Source organism: Hemibagrus wyckioides, linkage group LG05 (assembly GCF_019097595.1).
Source record: "Hemibagrus wyckioides isolate EC202008001 linkage group LG05, SWU_Hwy_1.0, whole genome shotgun sequence".
In the NCBI taxonomy this organism is placed as follows: Eukaryota; Metazoa; Chordata; class Actinopteri; order Siluriformes; family Bagridae; genus Hemibagrus; species Hemibagrus wyckioides.
In genome coordinates this window covers 28,091,470-28,109,276 of record NC_080714.1, presented here as the reverse complement: position 1 = coordinate 28,109,276, position 17,807 = coordinate 28,091,470, and the positions used below count along the sequence as shown (strand labels likewise).

The following is a 17,807-nucleotide window of genomic DNA, read 5'->3' as shown; positions in this document are numbered from 1 at the left end:
TATTATGGACTTGATTATTATTATTATTATTATTATTATTATTATTATTATTATTATTATTATTATTATTATTATTCCCCAACTTTTGTTTTTCTTTTGTTCATCAGTGACGGCAAGAAAAAAGACACACAACCGTTTACTTTTTATTCATTTTATTAAAAGTTTAAATATCACAAATATCTTTTGTTGTTTATATATATATATATATATATATATATATATATATATATATATATATATATATATTTCTATCCTAAAACTCACTTTATGCAAACCTCAGCAGAGTGTTTTGATCGGCTAATCACAAGAATTCCACATAAAAACACATGAAAATGTCAACAATTCATCAAACGAGCGACTTTTAAATCACAGAGAGGATGAAAACAGTTGTTCCTGCATCCCATAAAAAAAAATAATAATAAAGAACTGTTAGAGTAACAGGTCACTCAGAAATCACTGACCTCGACTCATGTCGTTTCAAAATACAGAGTTGTAGCCTCTAGTAATAAAGAGGTGTGGCCTCTAGAAATGCAGAGGTGTTCTGCCGTGTAAATAAACTGCTGTAAATCGTTTCATGATAATTCAGACAAGAAGTAGACGTATTTCCGCACATGCGCAGTACAAACTGTGTCTCCGGTACGGATCGAGTCGTGACAGAGACTATCATGAAACGTGTGGAAGGAGTCTCCAGTGTCAGCGCTTTGTAACAGTCTGAGCTGGAATTAAGTTTTCCGACATCTTCCGGTTTAATCTTAAACGAATCGTTTTGGTGTTGGATTTCTGAGAGATCTGACTCTCTTAAACAGTCGACTTCCTTCATTCCTCCGTAAAGTAGAAACAGCAGTTGACCCTGTTGCGTTATTCAAGCCATAAATCTTTTCAAACCGAAGTGTCTGTATTTACAGCTCATGGAAACTGCATGTTGTGTTTTTGGTACTGAGAATCTGCTTTCTGACAGTGAGGGCAGCTTCTGAACATAAACACAGCGTTCACTTCACCTTTGAGCCGATTCTTTGGAGGAATGGTAATAAACACACACAAACACACACAGGCTGCTTTTCCTCGTCTGAAGAAGAATGTTTGGCCCTACCAGGAGATATGAACTTTAAAAAAAAAAGAACAAAGACATGAAGAAGACAGGGAAAGTTCCGGAGAGAGAGAGACAGATGGGCGTGTCAGTAGTCCTCAGCTGGAGAGAAAGAAAGAGAGAGAAAGAGAAAGAGAAAGAGAGAAAGTCAGGATCGTGAGGTAGATGAAAAAAATCCTAGATGAGAAATGAGTAGTGAAGGATGATTCATTAATGAGTCGTTCTTTACAAATGACTCATTTAAGTGAATCCTCTGGAGATTTGATTCATAAAGACAAATCAATCATAAAAAAATGTTCATCTACAGATAAAACAACCATTAAAGACCGCATTCAGAGTTTGGTGACTTTTTTTCACCAATTTATTATTAGAATAATTCAGATTATTAGAAGTGGTCACTTTTAAGCCTGGAAAAAAACAGCCAGGGATAGAAAATACAGACTTGAGAAGTAAATAGCAGTGTGAATACCGCTGTACACAGCTGCTGTATTAAATCTTTGGTGTTCACTCAACTCTGAATACGACTCAGGCAGTTCAATGCTAAACAACATTTCAAAATTTCTTGACAAGAGAAATTTCAGCTCTGCTGTAATCAGAAAGGTCTGCTGTCGCGGCATGTGTGTGTTACAACATATAAAGTTAGCAATCCAACCGTGGTTAACTAGCTGAAATTAATTTAGCAAACGACAAGCTGGCTAAAGTGTTGGTGAAGCAGCTGATGTTAGCGTTAGGTGAAAGTTTGTTAGTTAAGAAAAAAGATTCTGTTGTTATTTCATTAGTAGGCTAGATGAAGAGGTGTGGCCTGTAGAAACAAAGAGGTGTGGCCTCTAGAAATACAGAGGTGTGGTCTCTGGAAATTCAGAGCTGTGGTCTGTAGAAATAAAGAGGTGTGGCCTCTGGAAATACAGAGGTGTGGTCTGTAGAAATACAGAGGTGTTGCCTCTAGTAGTACAGAGGTGTGGCCTGTCTTAGTGAGGGAGGCGTGGCCTGTAACTCTCACTGTATTAATGACATGCTGTATTATTAAACCCTCATAATTCATAGAGTATTACATATAATATGATAAGGAGAAGGTGTTTAATATGTTTCTGCTCTGATTCTTCAAAATAATTGAAGAAGTGAAGAGATTCAGAAGGGCGATCGTTCCAGAAGAGGAAGAAGGAGAATGGAGTTTATTTGGAGTTAGTAGCAGGAGGAGAAGGAACACCAGCATGCTCTGGTTACTATGGCATGATAGCGACGGCGGCTTACTTTCGATAGTGAGGATACACGTGCTGGCGGAGCTTCCGCGGCTGTTCACAGCCTTGCACATGTACTCGCCCTCGTCTTCGGGGAAGGTCTCGGGCAGGTAGAGGCAGTAGGTCTCGCCTCGCTCGATGTACTGATAATCCTCGCAGTCCTGCAGGAGCTCACCCTCGAACCACCACGTCACCTCAGGCTTGGGCTCGCCCGTGATCTTAACCGTGAAGCGCACAGGCTCAGAGTCCACCACCGTCTGGTTCTTCAGAGGCTTTTTGAACCACGGAGCGCCCGACCGACCGTGATCATCCTCCTCGTCGTAGGCCGTAGAGCCGTTCACCACACTGCCTTCCTCTTCATCTTCATCCTCCCTTTTCTGACACACATACATCACAACATGTTTCAGGATCCATGGAGAAAGTCCAAAGCATGCATGCAGGTTCCTCATGCATTAACAAAGATGTAACAAACACGGCATGATTATGATCTCAAATTTCATGAGCTTCAGGAGGATCTTGAAGCTAGCTCTGAGCTGGACTGTGTGCTAGCAGTGAGATGAATAAACAGTTTGAGGTTTGGTGAAAAATATCGTTCACATTATCAAGATTTTATTTTCTCAGACTGTAAGCAGCAGCTCCATCTATTTTGGCACAAACTCACTCCCTGATCTTTGGGTAAAACACACACTAAAGCACATGCAACCTCAACCACTCAGTACGTTCCTCACAGCTAACACAGCCCTTTCAGTTTAGATCTAATTTCAGAACCAGTCATGACATGGAATTTTCCCTCTTCATGCTGGACCTTCCAAAAAGTTAGCTGTTAAACAACGCATCCCATGAGACTTTTACATTTTGGAGAGCGGCGTCGATTTCCTGCTGTTCGAACTGCATCCTCTGGAGCTTCTGCTCTTCGATCCTCCTCTTCTCCTCCTCCTCGCGTGCTTTGGCCATCTGCTCGAACCGTGCACGCATGTCCACTTTCTGCCTGAAGGGCACATCATCCGCTTTCACAGCACCCTTCATGTCCTCACCCTCGTCCTGCAGAGAAGAAAAAACACACAGAGAAATACATCAACATACCTAGGGTTTAGGTATGAAGACTGAGTCTAGGATTTAGGTTTAGGGTTAAGGTTAGGGTTATGGTTTAGGGTTAGGGTTTAGGTATGAAACCTGAGGATAGGATTTTAGGATTAGGATTAAGGTTAGGGTTAGGGGTTAGGTATGAAAACTAAGTCTAGGAGTTTAGGGTTAGGGCTAAGGTTAGGGTTGCTACCAAAGAGTTCTTCGGTTTAGAAAAGGTTTATGGGTTTCTGAAAAACAGGCTCCTGGTTTGCTAGATTAAAAAGGAAAAATAGCTTGCAGGTGTCTGGAAAAGGTTCTTGGACTTCCAAGACTACCAAGTTCCTTGGTTCCTGATAGAAAAGTTCCTGTGTTGCTGAGACGCATGATGTTTATCTATGACTCTGTTGTGTTGCATTAGTCGTTAGTGCTTGTAGAAGTGTGTGTGATCCTGAAGCTGGAGATGTTTGTGTCATGCTTGTGGCTGGTACCTCCACACAGCGCTCGGCTTCCCTCTCTTTGATCTCCTCATCGATGGCTTTCCTCCTCGCTCTCTCCTCCTCAATCTTCTTCTGGATCTCCTCCTCTGTGAGCTGCTTGATCTTCTCAAACTTCACCTTCAGGTTCTTGGCCTGGATGGAGCCGGTTCTCTTGAGTTTTGTCAGCTCTGCATACTCGGGGCTCACCACCTCCGTCGTCTCGTTGATCTCCTCCTGAGACACACACACACACACACACACACGGATAAATAAAATTGTGTTTACATGAAGAGTAGGAACAGCAGGATGGATATTTACCTCGCCCATCTCCTGACGCAGCTGCTCGAACTCTTTCTTCTCCATCTCCATCTTCTGACGCCGCGCTTCCTCCTTCCTTTTCCTCTCCTCCTCCTCTTTCATCTTCATCATCTCCTCAAAATTGATCTCCAGTTTCCCAGGATGCATTGCTTCCTGCGACTCCGTCCTCACCAGGGTGTCGTCCTCATCCTGCACCTGTGGGGGACAGACAGTGACATGCGGCTCATAAGTATTGGCACCTCAAGGTTAGAAATCTATATATTTTAAAGTCTATATATTATCCTTTGTTAGTCTCAAAGCAAAAGCAAACATCAAACACCAAACATGTCCAAACCAAATGTCCAACAATTAGACATCTTATGATATATCTTCTCTTTATATCACTGCTTTAGTCTCTTCAGTAAGCAGCGTCACATCCGGGAGCATTAAATCACATCACAGTGTTATTTCTAATGTTTAATATCTCTCATGCTCTAATTATAAATGTATGCTTTATAGAGTAGAATACAACACAGCCAAGTAGAAGAGAATGCTGTAGAATTCCACTAGAAGGAACAACGTAATAGAACAGAATAGAACCCAAAATAAAACAGAACATACTGTAATTCATTAGAGTAGAATAGAAGGCTATAAAACTAAATAGAATCAGATTAAATATAACACAAATAATGAAAATGAAATAGAATTAAACTAACTAGAACAAAACAGAATCTAAATTTTTGAGAATAGAATCCATTAGAAGAATAAATAGAATGTAATCCAACCAATCTCCAAATATCATAGATTTGAATCGAAATTAATCAGGAGAATAGAATGTAGCTGAATAGAACTGAATAGAATAGAAATAAATAATATACAGCCATGACGATCATTCAGTAATAGAGGAGAGAACAGAGCTAAAATGTAATGTTAGAATAGACTTTGCCAGTATATAATGGAATAGAACAGAACAGCATAGAATAGAGAGTAGAGTAGAACATAATAGAATAATATAGAAATGTGTAGAATAGAGAATAGTAAACCAGGAATAGAACATAAAAGAATATCCTGGAATAGAATAGAATAAAATAGAATGCAAAATAATAGAAGAGATTGGAACAGATTAGTATACAACACAGTAGAAAAGACTATGACAGTATATTCATATTATATTAGAATAGACTGTGAATCGACTAGAATAGAACAGAATAGACTGTGTCAGAATAGAATAAAATAGAACAGAACAGCCTAGAAAAGAGAGTAGAGTAGAACATAATAGAATAGAAATACCTAGAATAAAGAGCAGAGTGAAACAGAATAGAACATAAAAGAATAGGCTGGAATAGAATAGAATACAAAATAATAGAAAAGACTAGAATGAATAGAACCATATAGAATAGAGAGCAGAGTAGAACAGAATAGAACAGAGCCAGAATAGAATGCAAAATAATAGAATAGATAGAGTAGAATACAGTACAATAGAGTAGAATACAGTATAATACAAAAACTATGACAGAATAAAGTAGAAAATATCATATTAGATATTTAATATACATAGAATAGACTGTGCCAGAATAGAATAGAATAGAATGCAAAATAATAGAAAAGACTATAACAAACAGAACCGTATATATTAGAGAGCAGAGTAGAACAGAATAGAACATAATAGAATACACTGTGCCAATATAGAAAAGAATACAAAATAATATAAAAGACTAGAAGGAAAAAAAACATATAGAATAAAGAGCCAAATTGAACAGAATAAAACATAGAATAGAGTAGATTGGAATAGAGTAGAATACAGCACAATAGAAAAGACTATGACAAAACAGAGTAGAAAACATATATAATAGAGATCAGCGTAGAAAAGAATAGAACATAATAGAATAGACTGCCAGAATAGAATAGAATAGAATAGAATAGAATAGTTTTTAACTGTCCAGTCAGGCAGACTTGCTTCTATTACTTATATATTTGTAGTATATCATATTTAGGAGACTCCGTAACCATGACAACAGCAGATTTTTCCGATATTAGTTTTGTCTGAAATCCTTCATCTGTTAAATAAATCATTTATTTGATGAAAAAGTGCCTTACTTCTCCTTCAACAAGCGGCGAGGCATCGTCCTGATCCTGAGACGAGACAGAGTTCAGCAAGGCAGAGCAGCATCGCAGCGTCACAGCGTCACAGCCACACAAACACAACTTCACACAACTCATTAATTCTACAAACATTTCTATTCCCTGTGGGATTAGAGCTGAGTCTCTCCTGTGTTTAACCCTCTGTCCTGTTCCACTTCATATTCTACTCTCTCTGAACATGTGAGAACATGAGGGTTACAACAGGACCAGAAAGAAACACTTCATATTAGTGGAAACCGGTTAGTGAGCATCCGTGTGCCACACACACACACACACACACACACACAAACACACACACACACACATATATATATATATATATTCTGCTCATATTAATCAGATGTTAAGAGTCCGGTGGTTAAAAGCATAAAATCATAAAACCATAAAAATAAACTCCTTGCCAGTCACACCAGTTAAACCAGTGAGCTAACTAGCTGTACTGTAGCAAGCTAGCATTCTGAGAGACAAGAATACACAACGGCTCAAATTTGCTGATTGGCTAATTGAGCGTAAATCAACACACCAATTATGCCGGTAAGCTAACTAGCTGTACTGTAGCAAGCGATACATGAAAACACAACAGCTAAAACCTGATGATTGTCTAATTGAGCGTAAATCAACACACCAATTATGCCGGTAAGCTAACTAGCTGTACTGTAGCAAGCGATACAAGAAAACACAACAGCTAAAACCTGATGATTGTCTAATTGAGCGTAAATGATTACAAAACAATTTTATATTTAAAAAGACGTTATCAATTTGACCAGTTTAACGTTGTGGATTTTCCAGTATGGCTTCCGCTTAAAGTCTATTTTAACCAACAATATAAACTTTATAAACATTAAAGTCTATTAATGTTTAAACACTTTTCATGTAAGATTGTACTCAGTGATCGAAACTAAGGTTCCTCTGGTGACAACTGACTGAAAGAGTGTTATCTCTGTTAGCGTGTTAGCCATAACCAAATCCAAGATGGCTCCCTGAAAGAGTGGCGGCCATTTTGTATCCAGTCGATGTGAACTCTCAGAGCATGCTGGCAGAGATCCTCTCCATCTTCTCACCATGTTCTTACGAGCCTCGGCGAACAGCCTCTTCTCCTCCTCCAGGCGACGCTTGGCCTCTTCCTCCTTCTTCTTCTGCTCTTCCTCGCGTCTCTGCCTCTCCAGTTCCTCAAAGCTGATGGCTAGTTTTCCTGGAGTGGCCCCGGCATCCACGCTCATGGCTGCTAGCAGGACGTCATCTTCCTCGTCTAGATGCTGAGAACACAGGAGACGCGTTAGCTAAATAAGGCGTTTCTGAGAAGCAGCTCAAAGCACAAAGCTACGATCGGTAGAAGAAATGAGCAATAATTCGAATTTATGCTAACATTCTCCACCTCCTGCTTCCTGATTTCAAAGTTCTCCTTCCATTATCATGATCTATCACAGCTAATATTTTTCATTCACTGTTAGCCATATTAGCATGATGAGGCAGAGTAGCCTTTCTAAAAACACACTGGACTCAAGTCGATTATGATCAAAAAGAAATAATGAAAACCTGCTAAAACATGCTAGGTGTTTGCTAATATCTTTTCTTTGCCTTCCCTAAGCTGAAAGCCTTTTATATGCTTTATTATAAATGATTATTTTACGTATTAATCGGTGCAGTAATAGATGGATAGAAATCATCAGAAAAAGAAACGCTGGACACTTTCTGCGCTAGACCTTAGCGGACAGCGTAAACACACGATCCCAGATGTAGCTATAGTTTGTAGAGATCTGTATTTAGCATTTTTTTTAAATCAGTGATGGATCTCACCATGCTCTTCCTGGCGTCTGCGAAGGCTTTCCTCTCCTCCAGGATGCGTCTCTTCCTTTCTTCCTCCACACGTTTGTGTTCCTCCTCCAGTCTCTGTCGTTCCAGCTCCTCGAAGCTGAGCCTCAGTTTTCCCGGCCGGACCTCTTCCTTCTCCGCCTGCTCGCCGCTCGCGTCCTCGTCGTCCTGAGCCTGGAAGACATTGAGACACAAACCCGAGACCAGATGTATCAAAGTTACAGGTTTTTTCTTACAAGAATGAAACAGGTTCTGTGCTGCTGTGGGAAAATTATCAACAACAGAGTGGTGTGATGAAGAGAAGCGAGTGTTAACTCCAGGAGGTATTTCCCTCTTCCAGGACATCCTGATGTCTTTTATTCTTCTCAAACAGGTTCCTTGGGCTTCTGTATAGACTCCCCTAGTCCTGAATTTATAGAACCAGAAGAACCTTGGCTTGGAAAGCTTTTCTATCAAAAGGGTTCTATAATTCGGTGCCATTACACACCTTAATTTTTTTTTGTGGAGCATCCTGTGATGTACATCAACATATTCTGACCAATCAGAGTCCAGTATTCCACAAACAATGTTTATAAACAACATTGCTACAACATTTTAGTTTCTATTTTCTTCTATATAACAAAATAAAGTGCGATAACCGTCACATCATCAGCATCTCATCATATCACCTCGTTATTGATTATTTTACTATAATAGCATGAAACAGAGAGGCTTATTTCATATTTAACATGAGTAATGGACAAGAACAGGGTGTAAAGTGTGTACCATGCCCAGTTTGGCCTCCTCGAAAGCTTTCCTCTCCTCCTGGAGCCTCCTCTTGGCCTCCTCCTCTGCCTGCTTCCTCTGCTGCTCCTGACGTTCCTTCTCCTGCTCCTCGAAGGTCAGACGCAGTTTTCCTGGAGTCACGCGCTCCTTCTCTTTCCCCTGGCTCTCCTCACCATCCTACAAAACCAAAACCCATCAGATTCATCAACATCCTTTCTGCTGAAGCTCCTCAGTGCTCTTCTCAGGTCTTTAGATCTCCACCATGCTTGCATCTGATCTTCCTGACCTGGTTTGTGGAAACGGAGTGTCGCTTGGCCTCTCTGAACGAGCGCCGGTTCTCGTCGTATCTCTTCTTCTTTTCCTCCTCACTCCTCTTCTTTATCTCCTCCTCTCGGCTCTTCTCCATGTCCTCAAAGTTCATTTTGATCTTCCCGGGCTGCTTCTGCGATTTGGCCGGGACGACTCGCACCAAGACGCTGTTGTCTCCTTCCTGTGGGATAAAAAGTTCAGAAAAATCAAATCGTGGATCAGTCAAATGAAAGAAAACTTATACACCTAAACTCAGTTAGTTCATAAGTAAGAATTAATTCAGGTGTTAGTGTATGATTCATACTTCCTGTGTCGTTATTGTAAAGTATTACTCCACATGTCTCCAGGTCTACAACTTAAACCCTTTGTTGATGTTGTTTATATTTCAGGGGTCATCTGAAGCGTAACCGGTGTGTGATCAGGATTTCTCCGTCTCACTGTTGAATTGTGAAACTGACATGTTCCTCTGTCCTGCTTTCTCTGACACAAAGAACTCCGGGTGAGCTGTGTTCGTGGCCTCGCCGTTCCGCTGGCTCAGCTGCCTCTGTTTTTTCTGCGCGAGTCCCTGATAGCAGCGGCTAATTCAGTCCGAAAAAGTGGCTGACGCCTCGTTTTAGACCGTGTGGGAAACAGTTGCCGGTCACATGTCATCTGGAACTGCCAGTTTTACAGCCCATACAGTCAGAGCTCTGGGGCAGATGTGACGGACACAATTGGTCCGCATCAGTGCCATGTTTATTTTTAAACAAGAAGCGTGTTCTCTTGTTTTTGACCGATACTCGTTTGTAGGTTTTGGACATTTATTGGCAGATCCCGAGCGAATTAAAGGAGATCTTAGTGTCTAACACACTTCCTCTGGGTGAAGAACACAACATTCCACGCTCTATTTATACTACACCATGTGCTAGCGCTCTGAAGTGATCCTTGACTTGCTAACATGGACACACACACACCAGCTGGTTGGTCAAGCGGATACCATATCTCCAAAGATACAGAGGGTATGGAGAGATTTGTTGGTGTTTATTGTGTCTAAAATGATGCTGGTGTGAGGAAGCAGAGCCACTGTGACCACCTCAAAGTATTTATCATGTATTTTATTTGTTTCCTGATCTAGCCTGTCGCTTAAAGATATGAGATGACCAGAACCTCCAGCTTCACCTCTGACAAAGCACTGACACTGGAGACTCCTTCCCTAAACGTTCTCACTCACCTCCTCCGCCTTCTTGGCTAACTCCTTCTGAATCTTGGCTTTCTCTATGGCCTCCTGAGTGATGCGCTTCTTCCTCTCTTCCTCCATCTTCTTCTTCTGGCCTTCCTCTCTCTGCTTCTCCATCTCAGCAAACTTCCCCTTCACGCTGCCTGTGGACACATTGGGGAAAAAAATTGGATTAAGGATTGAAAGAAGGCATAGGTTTGGACTTCAGATGCTTTCGGGACGCCGACGTCCTTCTGTGTTTGGTGTCCTGACTCACCGATGATCTTGGGGACGTAGGATTTCTCAGCTTTGGCCGGTTTTACTTCCTCTTCCTCCTCGTCGCTGGAGGCGAGCAGCTCTTTTATCTAAGGAGGATAAGACAGCAGGTTGTTGTGAGGTTAGAAAGGGTTTATCCAGAGGATCATCTGCTTTTACATGGCCTGCGCCGTGATCACGCTATAAAGGCTGCTAATCCTGTAAGTACAGCCTGCAGCGGGGAATCCGATTGGACCTTTCACAGTCACATGACCAGCAGCTGCCAAAAGGTCTTTAAATATCATTTAAATACCATTTTTCTTGAACCAGGACTAATTTACTGGTAACTACTAGTAGTAAATAACTACTGATTAATAGAGAGATGGATGGAGATAATGACATAAAGAGATAGATTGATAGGGTGCCAATACTTTTAGAGTTGGATAGATAGATAGATAGATAGATAGATAGATAGATAGATAGATAGATAGATAGATAGATAGATAGATAGATAGATAGATAGATCTCACACACTGACCATCTGCTTTTTGCGGATCCTCTCACGCTCTTTGATGTACTGCTCCTTGCGTTTCTTCTGCTCCTCCTCGCTCCTCATGCGGTTCCTCTCCTCCCTGACCTTCTGCATGGCCTCAAACTTGCTCTTCACGTCTCCTTTGCCCGTTTTCGGGACGTAGCTCTTCTGCACTGGTTTGTTGGATTTGAGGAGTCTCTTTGGGAAGAAAGCAGGATGATGAGAAGGTCAGTATGAAGAAGAACCTGCTCAAACCTGACATGGCTATCTGATTCATTTAAGAACCTCTAATGAGGTTTAAGAACATCCTATTGAACCTGATCTTCTCTCAATAAGTCCTCAATTTATGTTTGTTTCTATTTCTGCTGAAGATTTTAAAGACCTTCTCACTTGTGGGTATGGTTTCAGGAGATCATCTCCTCCATACCTCTTGTTTTAGTGCGACGTCTGTCAGGTTGGCTTCGTCCTTCTCGGTCACCTTGTCCTCCACGTTCCCGACATCGTACATGTTGTCCACCTCGGTCAGGCTGACCTCCGAGCTCTTCTGCGGCCGTTCTCGCTTCCTTGTCCTGCTCTCCTTCTTTGTATCTTTTTCCTCCGTGATGCCATTCATGTCCTCCTCCTGAGTCGTGCTTTCCTTTGCATCTTCTAGTTGCGTCACGTCGCTCACTTGCTCTGCGTTATCGAGGCTCATGACGTCGGTCATTTTGGCGTCTCTGTTAGATGTGATGCACGGAGATGGATCCTTCAGGTGTAGCCTGTGATGAAGCAAAACCAAATTAACAAGAATCAAAGCAAACTATTGCCTACAAAACAGATTCATACTCAAGAAAAAAATCACAGTTTTATCATACAGCATTGTGCGTAAGTATTCACCCCCTTGAACTTTTTTAGATCTTACAACCTGGAGCTAACTGGGATGATATGTCAATCATTTTAACCTGCTAATGAAGGATTACACCTACATTTCATGTGGTGAGCCGGATTAGAACTGGTTCTGTGGTTCTGTGGTTGTGTCACTGGGTTCCTGGGTTCCAGATGATGATAAGAAGCTTTAATGTGAGAACCTTTAACCAGGTTGAGAAGAGAAGCTGCTCAGGATCCTGTAACCTTACACCAGCACCTGGTACAGAGTCTGAATTTACGACGGTGCATTTGGTGTCATTAACAGAGCGACGCTGAGTGGAGGAAGCAGTATATAAAAACTCAGAGGTGTATTTATAGAAATGATTTCAGACTCAGAGACATCTAGATTTGGTGGGTTTCAGGTTTGAAATCATCTGAAATATCGACAGTAAGACAGATAATTCATAACAAAGATGATCAAAACCAAAGGCATGGCTATGATTCGTCCAGACATCACACATCACTTCTTATGATTCATTACATGAGTTTAATCCTGTGTTTGTCTGAAAGCTACTAGCTAGCTAGCTCCACTGCAGGAGTCAAAGGATGACTGCTTATTGTTCCATCAGTATATTTATAAACAAATTCACTTCGTATTTGATTCTCATATTGTCTGAAAAGCGCTTCTCAATTCTCTTCTCAGTTTAATCACACAGATTTCACTCTGCTTATATTTTAGCTTCCACCTGAAGTTAATTCCTGCCATGACTAGCTTTTCGCTAGCCTCATTGTTCAAAACATAAGACACAAACATCAGCCAGCAAAACGCAACAGTTCCATCTGACCAACTGAAACTGGAAAATAGATGCTGTGTAAGTTTGAGTGAAGATACAAACTCCACCAAAACGACGGAAATGTTCAGTGAAACCTCGAACTACAACAGAACAAAGTGGTGAAGGCTATTGTGGTCACCTCAGATGGTCTTTAACACCAAACTCCAGGTCTAAGATCGTCATCGTGAGCATGTCGTCACTGCAGTGTCGTCTGTGTTGCTCAGTTGTTGCTATGGATGTTTAGCTAGCTATGCTTCTCAGCTTGCGATGTGCTAACAAGTCAGTTATTTTGATGATAGAAGAAATACAGCTACATTTAAATCATGGATGATATCATAAACTCTGAGGTAATTAATCTGATATAACAGCTTCGGGACCAAATACGAATAAATCAATGAGTTCCACATCGGAAGTACAGATTTTTTTTAAAAAAAAAAGCTTGCCAGAAAGAATCCAACTCGACGTGACGAAGCAGCGTGTGATTTTGTAATTACAACATTACTTAAGAACAATCATTTCACTGAGATGGAGACGTGTTATGAAGCAGAACGATACAGAAACGATCCAAGCCAGAATTCCTGAAGCCTCGCCCACTTCTGCTTTCAATTTACATACAGATATACATACAAATGCGGACAAGCAAAGTCTAAATATCACTTCAGATTTTTTAAGGAAACTTAAAACACTAAATACACAAACACAACACAACAGTTAGGGATCATTACAGAATGACACCAGCTACACTTCTCTGTCTTTTATGACATCATAACGGTCATAAAGGTGAATATGTGACATCATAACGGTCATAATGGCGAATATGTGACATCATAACGGTCATAATGGCGAATATGTGACATCATAACGGCCATAAAGGCGAATGTGACATCATAACGGCCATAAAGGCGAATGTGACATCATAACGGTCATAAAGGCGAATATGTAACATCATAACGGCCATAAAGGCGAATGTGACATCATAACGGTCATAAAGGGGAATATGTGACATCATAACGGCCATAAAGGCGAATGTGACATCATAACGGCCATAAAGGCGAATATGTGACATCATAACTGCCATAAAGGCGAATATGTGACATCATAACGGCCATAAAGGCGAATGTGACATCATAACGGTCATAACGGCGAATATGTGACATCGTAACGGCCATAAAGGCGAATGTGACATCGTAACGGTCATAACGGCGAATATGTGACATCGTAACGGCCATAAAGGCGAATGTGACATCGTAACGGTCATAATGGCGAATATGTGACATCGTAACGGCCATAATGGCGAATATGTGACATCGTAACGGCCATAAAGGCGAATGTGACATCATAACGGCCATAAAGGCGAATGTGACATCATAACGGTCATAAAGGCGAATATGTAACATCATAACGGCCATAAAGGCGAATGTGACATCATAACGGTCATAAAGGGGAATATGTGACATCATAACGGCCATAAAGGTGAATGTGACATCATAACGGTCATAAAGGCGAATGTGACATCATAACGGCCATAAAGGCGAATATGTGACATCATAACGGCCATAAAGGCGAATATGTGACATCATAGCGGTCATAACGGCGAATATGTGACATCGTAACGGCCATAAAGGCGAATATGTGACATCGTAACGGTCATAAAGGCGAATATGTGACATCGTAACGGTCATAAAGGCGAATATGTGACATCGTAATGGTCAGAAAAGGCGAATATGTGACATCATAACGGCGAATATGTGACATCATAACGGTCATAAAGGCGAATATGTGACATCATAATAGTCATAAAGGCGAATGTGTGACATAACGGTCATAAAGGCGAGTATGTGACATCATAACGGTCATAAAGGCGAATGTGTGACATCATAACGGTCATAAAGGCGAACATGTGACATCATAACAGCGAATATGTGACATCATAACGGTCATAAAGGCAAATATGTGACATCATAATGGTCATAAAGGCGAATATGTGACGTCATAACGGCGAATATGTGACATCATAATGGTCATCAAGGCGAATATGTGACATCATAACGGTCATAAAAGCGAATATGTGACGTCATAACGGCGAATATGTGACATCATAATGGTCATCAAGGCGAATATGTGACATCATAACGGTCATAAAGGCGAATATGTGACGTCATAACGGCGAATATGTGACATCATAATGGTCATCAAGGCGAATATGTGACATCATAACGGTCATAAAGGCGAATATGTGACATCATAACGGTCATAAAGGCGAATATGTGACATCATAACGGTCATAAAGGCGAATATATGACATCATAATCATTAGCTTTTTACAGGAGATTAGTGAAGTAGCAGCACATCCACTGTGTTTTATTCCTCTTACACCACACACACACACACACACACACACACATTTACCACCTCATGCTTCTTCATTCTCTTTGTAGTTAAATGTAATCCTGCGAGGCGAGTGACTTCCTGTTCACACTTACGCTACAGCAGCTATAAACACTCGCTCCATCACCTGCCTTTCTTTTATTCTCTCTAAACAAAACTAATCGTGTTACTGAGGAACCACAGTGAAGTGTAAGCTCCCCTGTCCTGAACACGGAAAACTATTTCTCAAAACTTCCTACCTCAGACAACATCCTGGGAATGTTTTTGCATCACATTTATAAACGCACTGTTAACACACTACTAACTCTTTGAAATGAAGATTGTGGTTTTAACACGCCGTTCTGGGTGTGTGTGACGCTAAAGAACAAACCTTCTAGCTAGCTTTCCAACAAGAATGTCATGAGAACCTTCTCCAGCTGACTGAATCCCAGCACCATGAGCTGAGGCTAAATTTAAACCGCGGTCCATGTGACCCCTGGCTATTTTAGAGTACGGCTATGTGGGGAGATTTGGTGGTGGTGGTGGGGGGGGGTTGAACACACACACACAGCTTATATCATTATATGTTTAAAACCATGTTTTATAGAGCAATATGTTTATATCTAGAACTGATTTCTACGTCATTTCCACTTCTATCTCTCCATCATAATCACACACACAGATTCTAACTGACAAACGAACATATCGATTCAGTTGGATAGTAAATGAACTGAAAACGCTGATTTTAGCAGTGAATTATTATTATCATTATTATTATTATTATTATTATTATTATTATTATTATTACTATTATTATTATTCAAATTAGTTGTATGACATACTAATGCGGTGGCATTGTGTATGTGTGTGTGTGTATGTGTTTGTCGTACCGAAAGCTTCATATATATATATATATATAAAGGAGTCACATGGAAGGTATGTTTAGCTCAGATTAGCTTCGCGCCATGACGGCCGTCTAATTATAGATATCATCATCATCAGTTTCTTCGTCACTTCACCTCCATCACTCATAAATCTGAGATTTTACTCGTCATTTACTTCATTGAACTCACCGTCGCTGTTTTTGTTCATTACTGTCAATTAACCAGGAACTTTTAAACAAACATCTGTTTAATATCAGGATAAGAAAATGTATAAAGCTCTGTTCTTATTAAAATTAATAAATAAAATAAAACAAAATGTCCAAAAATAAAATTGTAAAATAGATCGAAACATCATTGAGTAGGGAAAGGAAAAAAAAAACAGAGAATATATATATATATATATGTTCAAATAGAATAAAAGTTTTACATTTAATTTTAAAAATGATTTGAAAGTGAGGTGATTCATAAAATAATTTTTAAAAAAATACAAAAATCAAAAATAAATTTATCTTTTTTTTGGCCATAGATGAAGCCTGAAATTATTTGAATTAATTCTCTGAGAGTTTAATCCCATTTTGGATTTTTTTTAGCAATTTTAGAATTTTTAGCAATCATTTTTATTCCTTCAATAACTAGAATTTCTAATTCTATTATTAATTAAATAATTTCACTTACCGCTCTGTAGTTCTTCTTCCTCCTGACTCTCATAAGAACTTTTGTCCAAAAAAATAATCTATTCTGGTGTCCACAGCGAGGTCCAGATTCGTAATTCCACACTGCGCTGTGTGTGTGTGTGTGTGAGTGTGTGAATGTGTGTGAGTGTGTTACTGTCAGGAGAATGAGTGAGGCTTACAGACAGACCTGCCCTGGCCATAAAAGCCCTGTTATACCGGCCACCACATTCCACACGCGTCACCACTCCACAGCTGTCACCCCACACACACACACACACACACACACATGGCTACCCTTTTTACCCCCCCCCCTTCTGGGGCTTCTGAGGCATCAGTGCAACTTTAGTGGTCTGAGTAAGTTAGTGTTGAATCAACATCTGGAGTTTTACAGAGTTTCCATCATTCCACAAATCAACACTGTGAGGATTCACATCTTCACTTTTATTCAACACCATGAAGCTCATTAGCATCCTAGCACCCTTTCATTCAACACTGAGGGAGTTGAGTTAAATTAATACCACATGAGTCAAGTAAACACAGTTATTTCAATATTATATTTGAAACTAAACACCATGAGGGTGAGAGTTTATTAAACATTGTACAAGTTATTTCAATACTGTACAAGTAAACACTGCAGAGTTCAGTCAACAGCAAGAGCAATTAACAGTGTAAAACTTACTAAGCCTTCACTGCTAGAGTGACTTCAACACTATACGAGTTAAATCAGTACTGTTAGAGTGAGATAAACACTATACGAGTTAAATCAGTACTGTTAGAGTGACTTCAACACTATACGAGTTAAATCAGTACTGTTAGAGTGAGATAAACACTATACGAGTTAAATCAGTACTGTTAGAGTGAGATAAACACTATACGAGTTAAATCAGTACTGTTAGAGTGAGATAAACACTATACGAGTTAAATCAGTACTGTTAGAGTGACTTCAACACTATACGAGTTAAATCAGTACTGTTAGAGTGAGATAAACACTATACGAGTTAAATCAGTACTGTTAGAGTGACTTCAACAC

General features: G+C 40.1%; 1 protein-coding gene across 3 annotated transcripts; it reads right to left on the bottom strand.

Moving 5' to 3' along the window:
- Nucleotides 1-254: 254 nt before the first annotated feature.
- Nucleotides 255-16,977, bottom strand: nexn (nexilin (F actin binding protein)). Of its 3 annotated transcripts, XM_058388919.1 has the most exons (16): nucleotides 16,779-16,977; nucleotides 12,139-12,296; nucleotides 11,601-11,931; nucleotides 11,180-11,371; nucleotides 10,664-10,751; nucleotides 10,402-10,550; nucleotides 9,169-9,372; nucleotides 8,883-9,059; nucleotides 8,103-8,291; nucleotides 7,367-7,561; nucleotides 6,261-6,296; nucleotides 4,185-4,379; nucleotides 3,879-4,100; nucleotides 3,178-3,366; nucleotides 2,339-2,702; nucleotides 255-1,189 (listed from the first exon to the last, which is right to left on the bottom strand). In XM_058388919.1, coding segments are annotated over exons 2-16 (2,547 nt in total). In that variant the 5' UTR covers nucleotides 12,141-12,296; nucleotides 16,779-16,977; the 3' UTR covers nucleotides 255-1,175. The 3 variants fall into 3 exon arrangements, with proteins under 3 accessions (XP_058244902.1, XP_058244903.1, XP_058244904.1); XM_058388920.1 differs by lacking the exon at nucleotides 6,261-6,296 and having other exon boundaries at nucleotides 16,779-16,976; XM_058388921.1 differs by lacking the exon at nucleotides 12,139-12,296 and having other exon boundaries at nucleotides 16,779-16,976.
- Nucleotides 16,978-17,807: the final 830 nt, after the last annotated feature.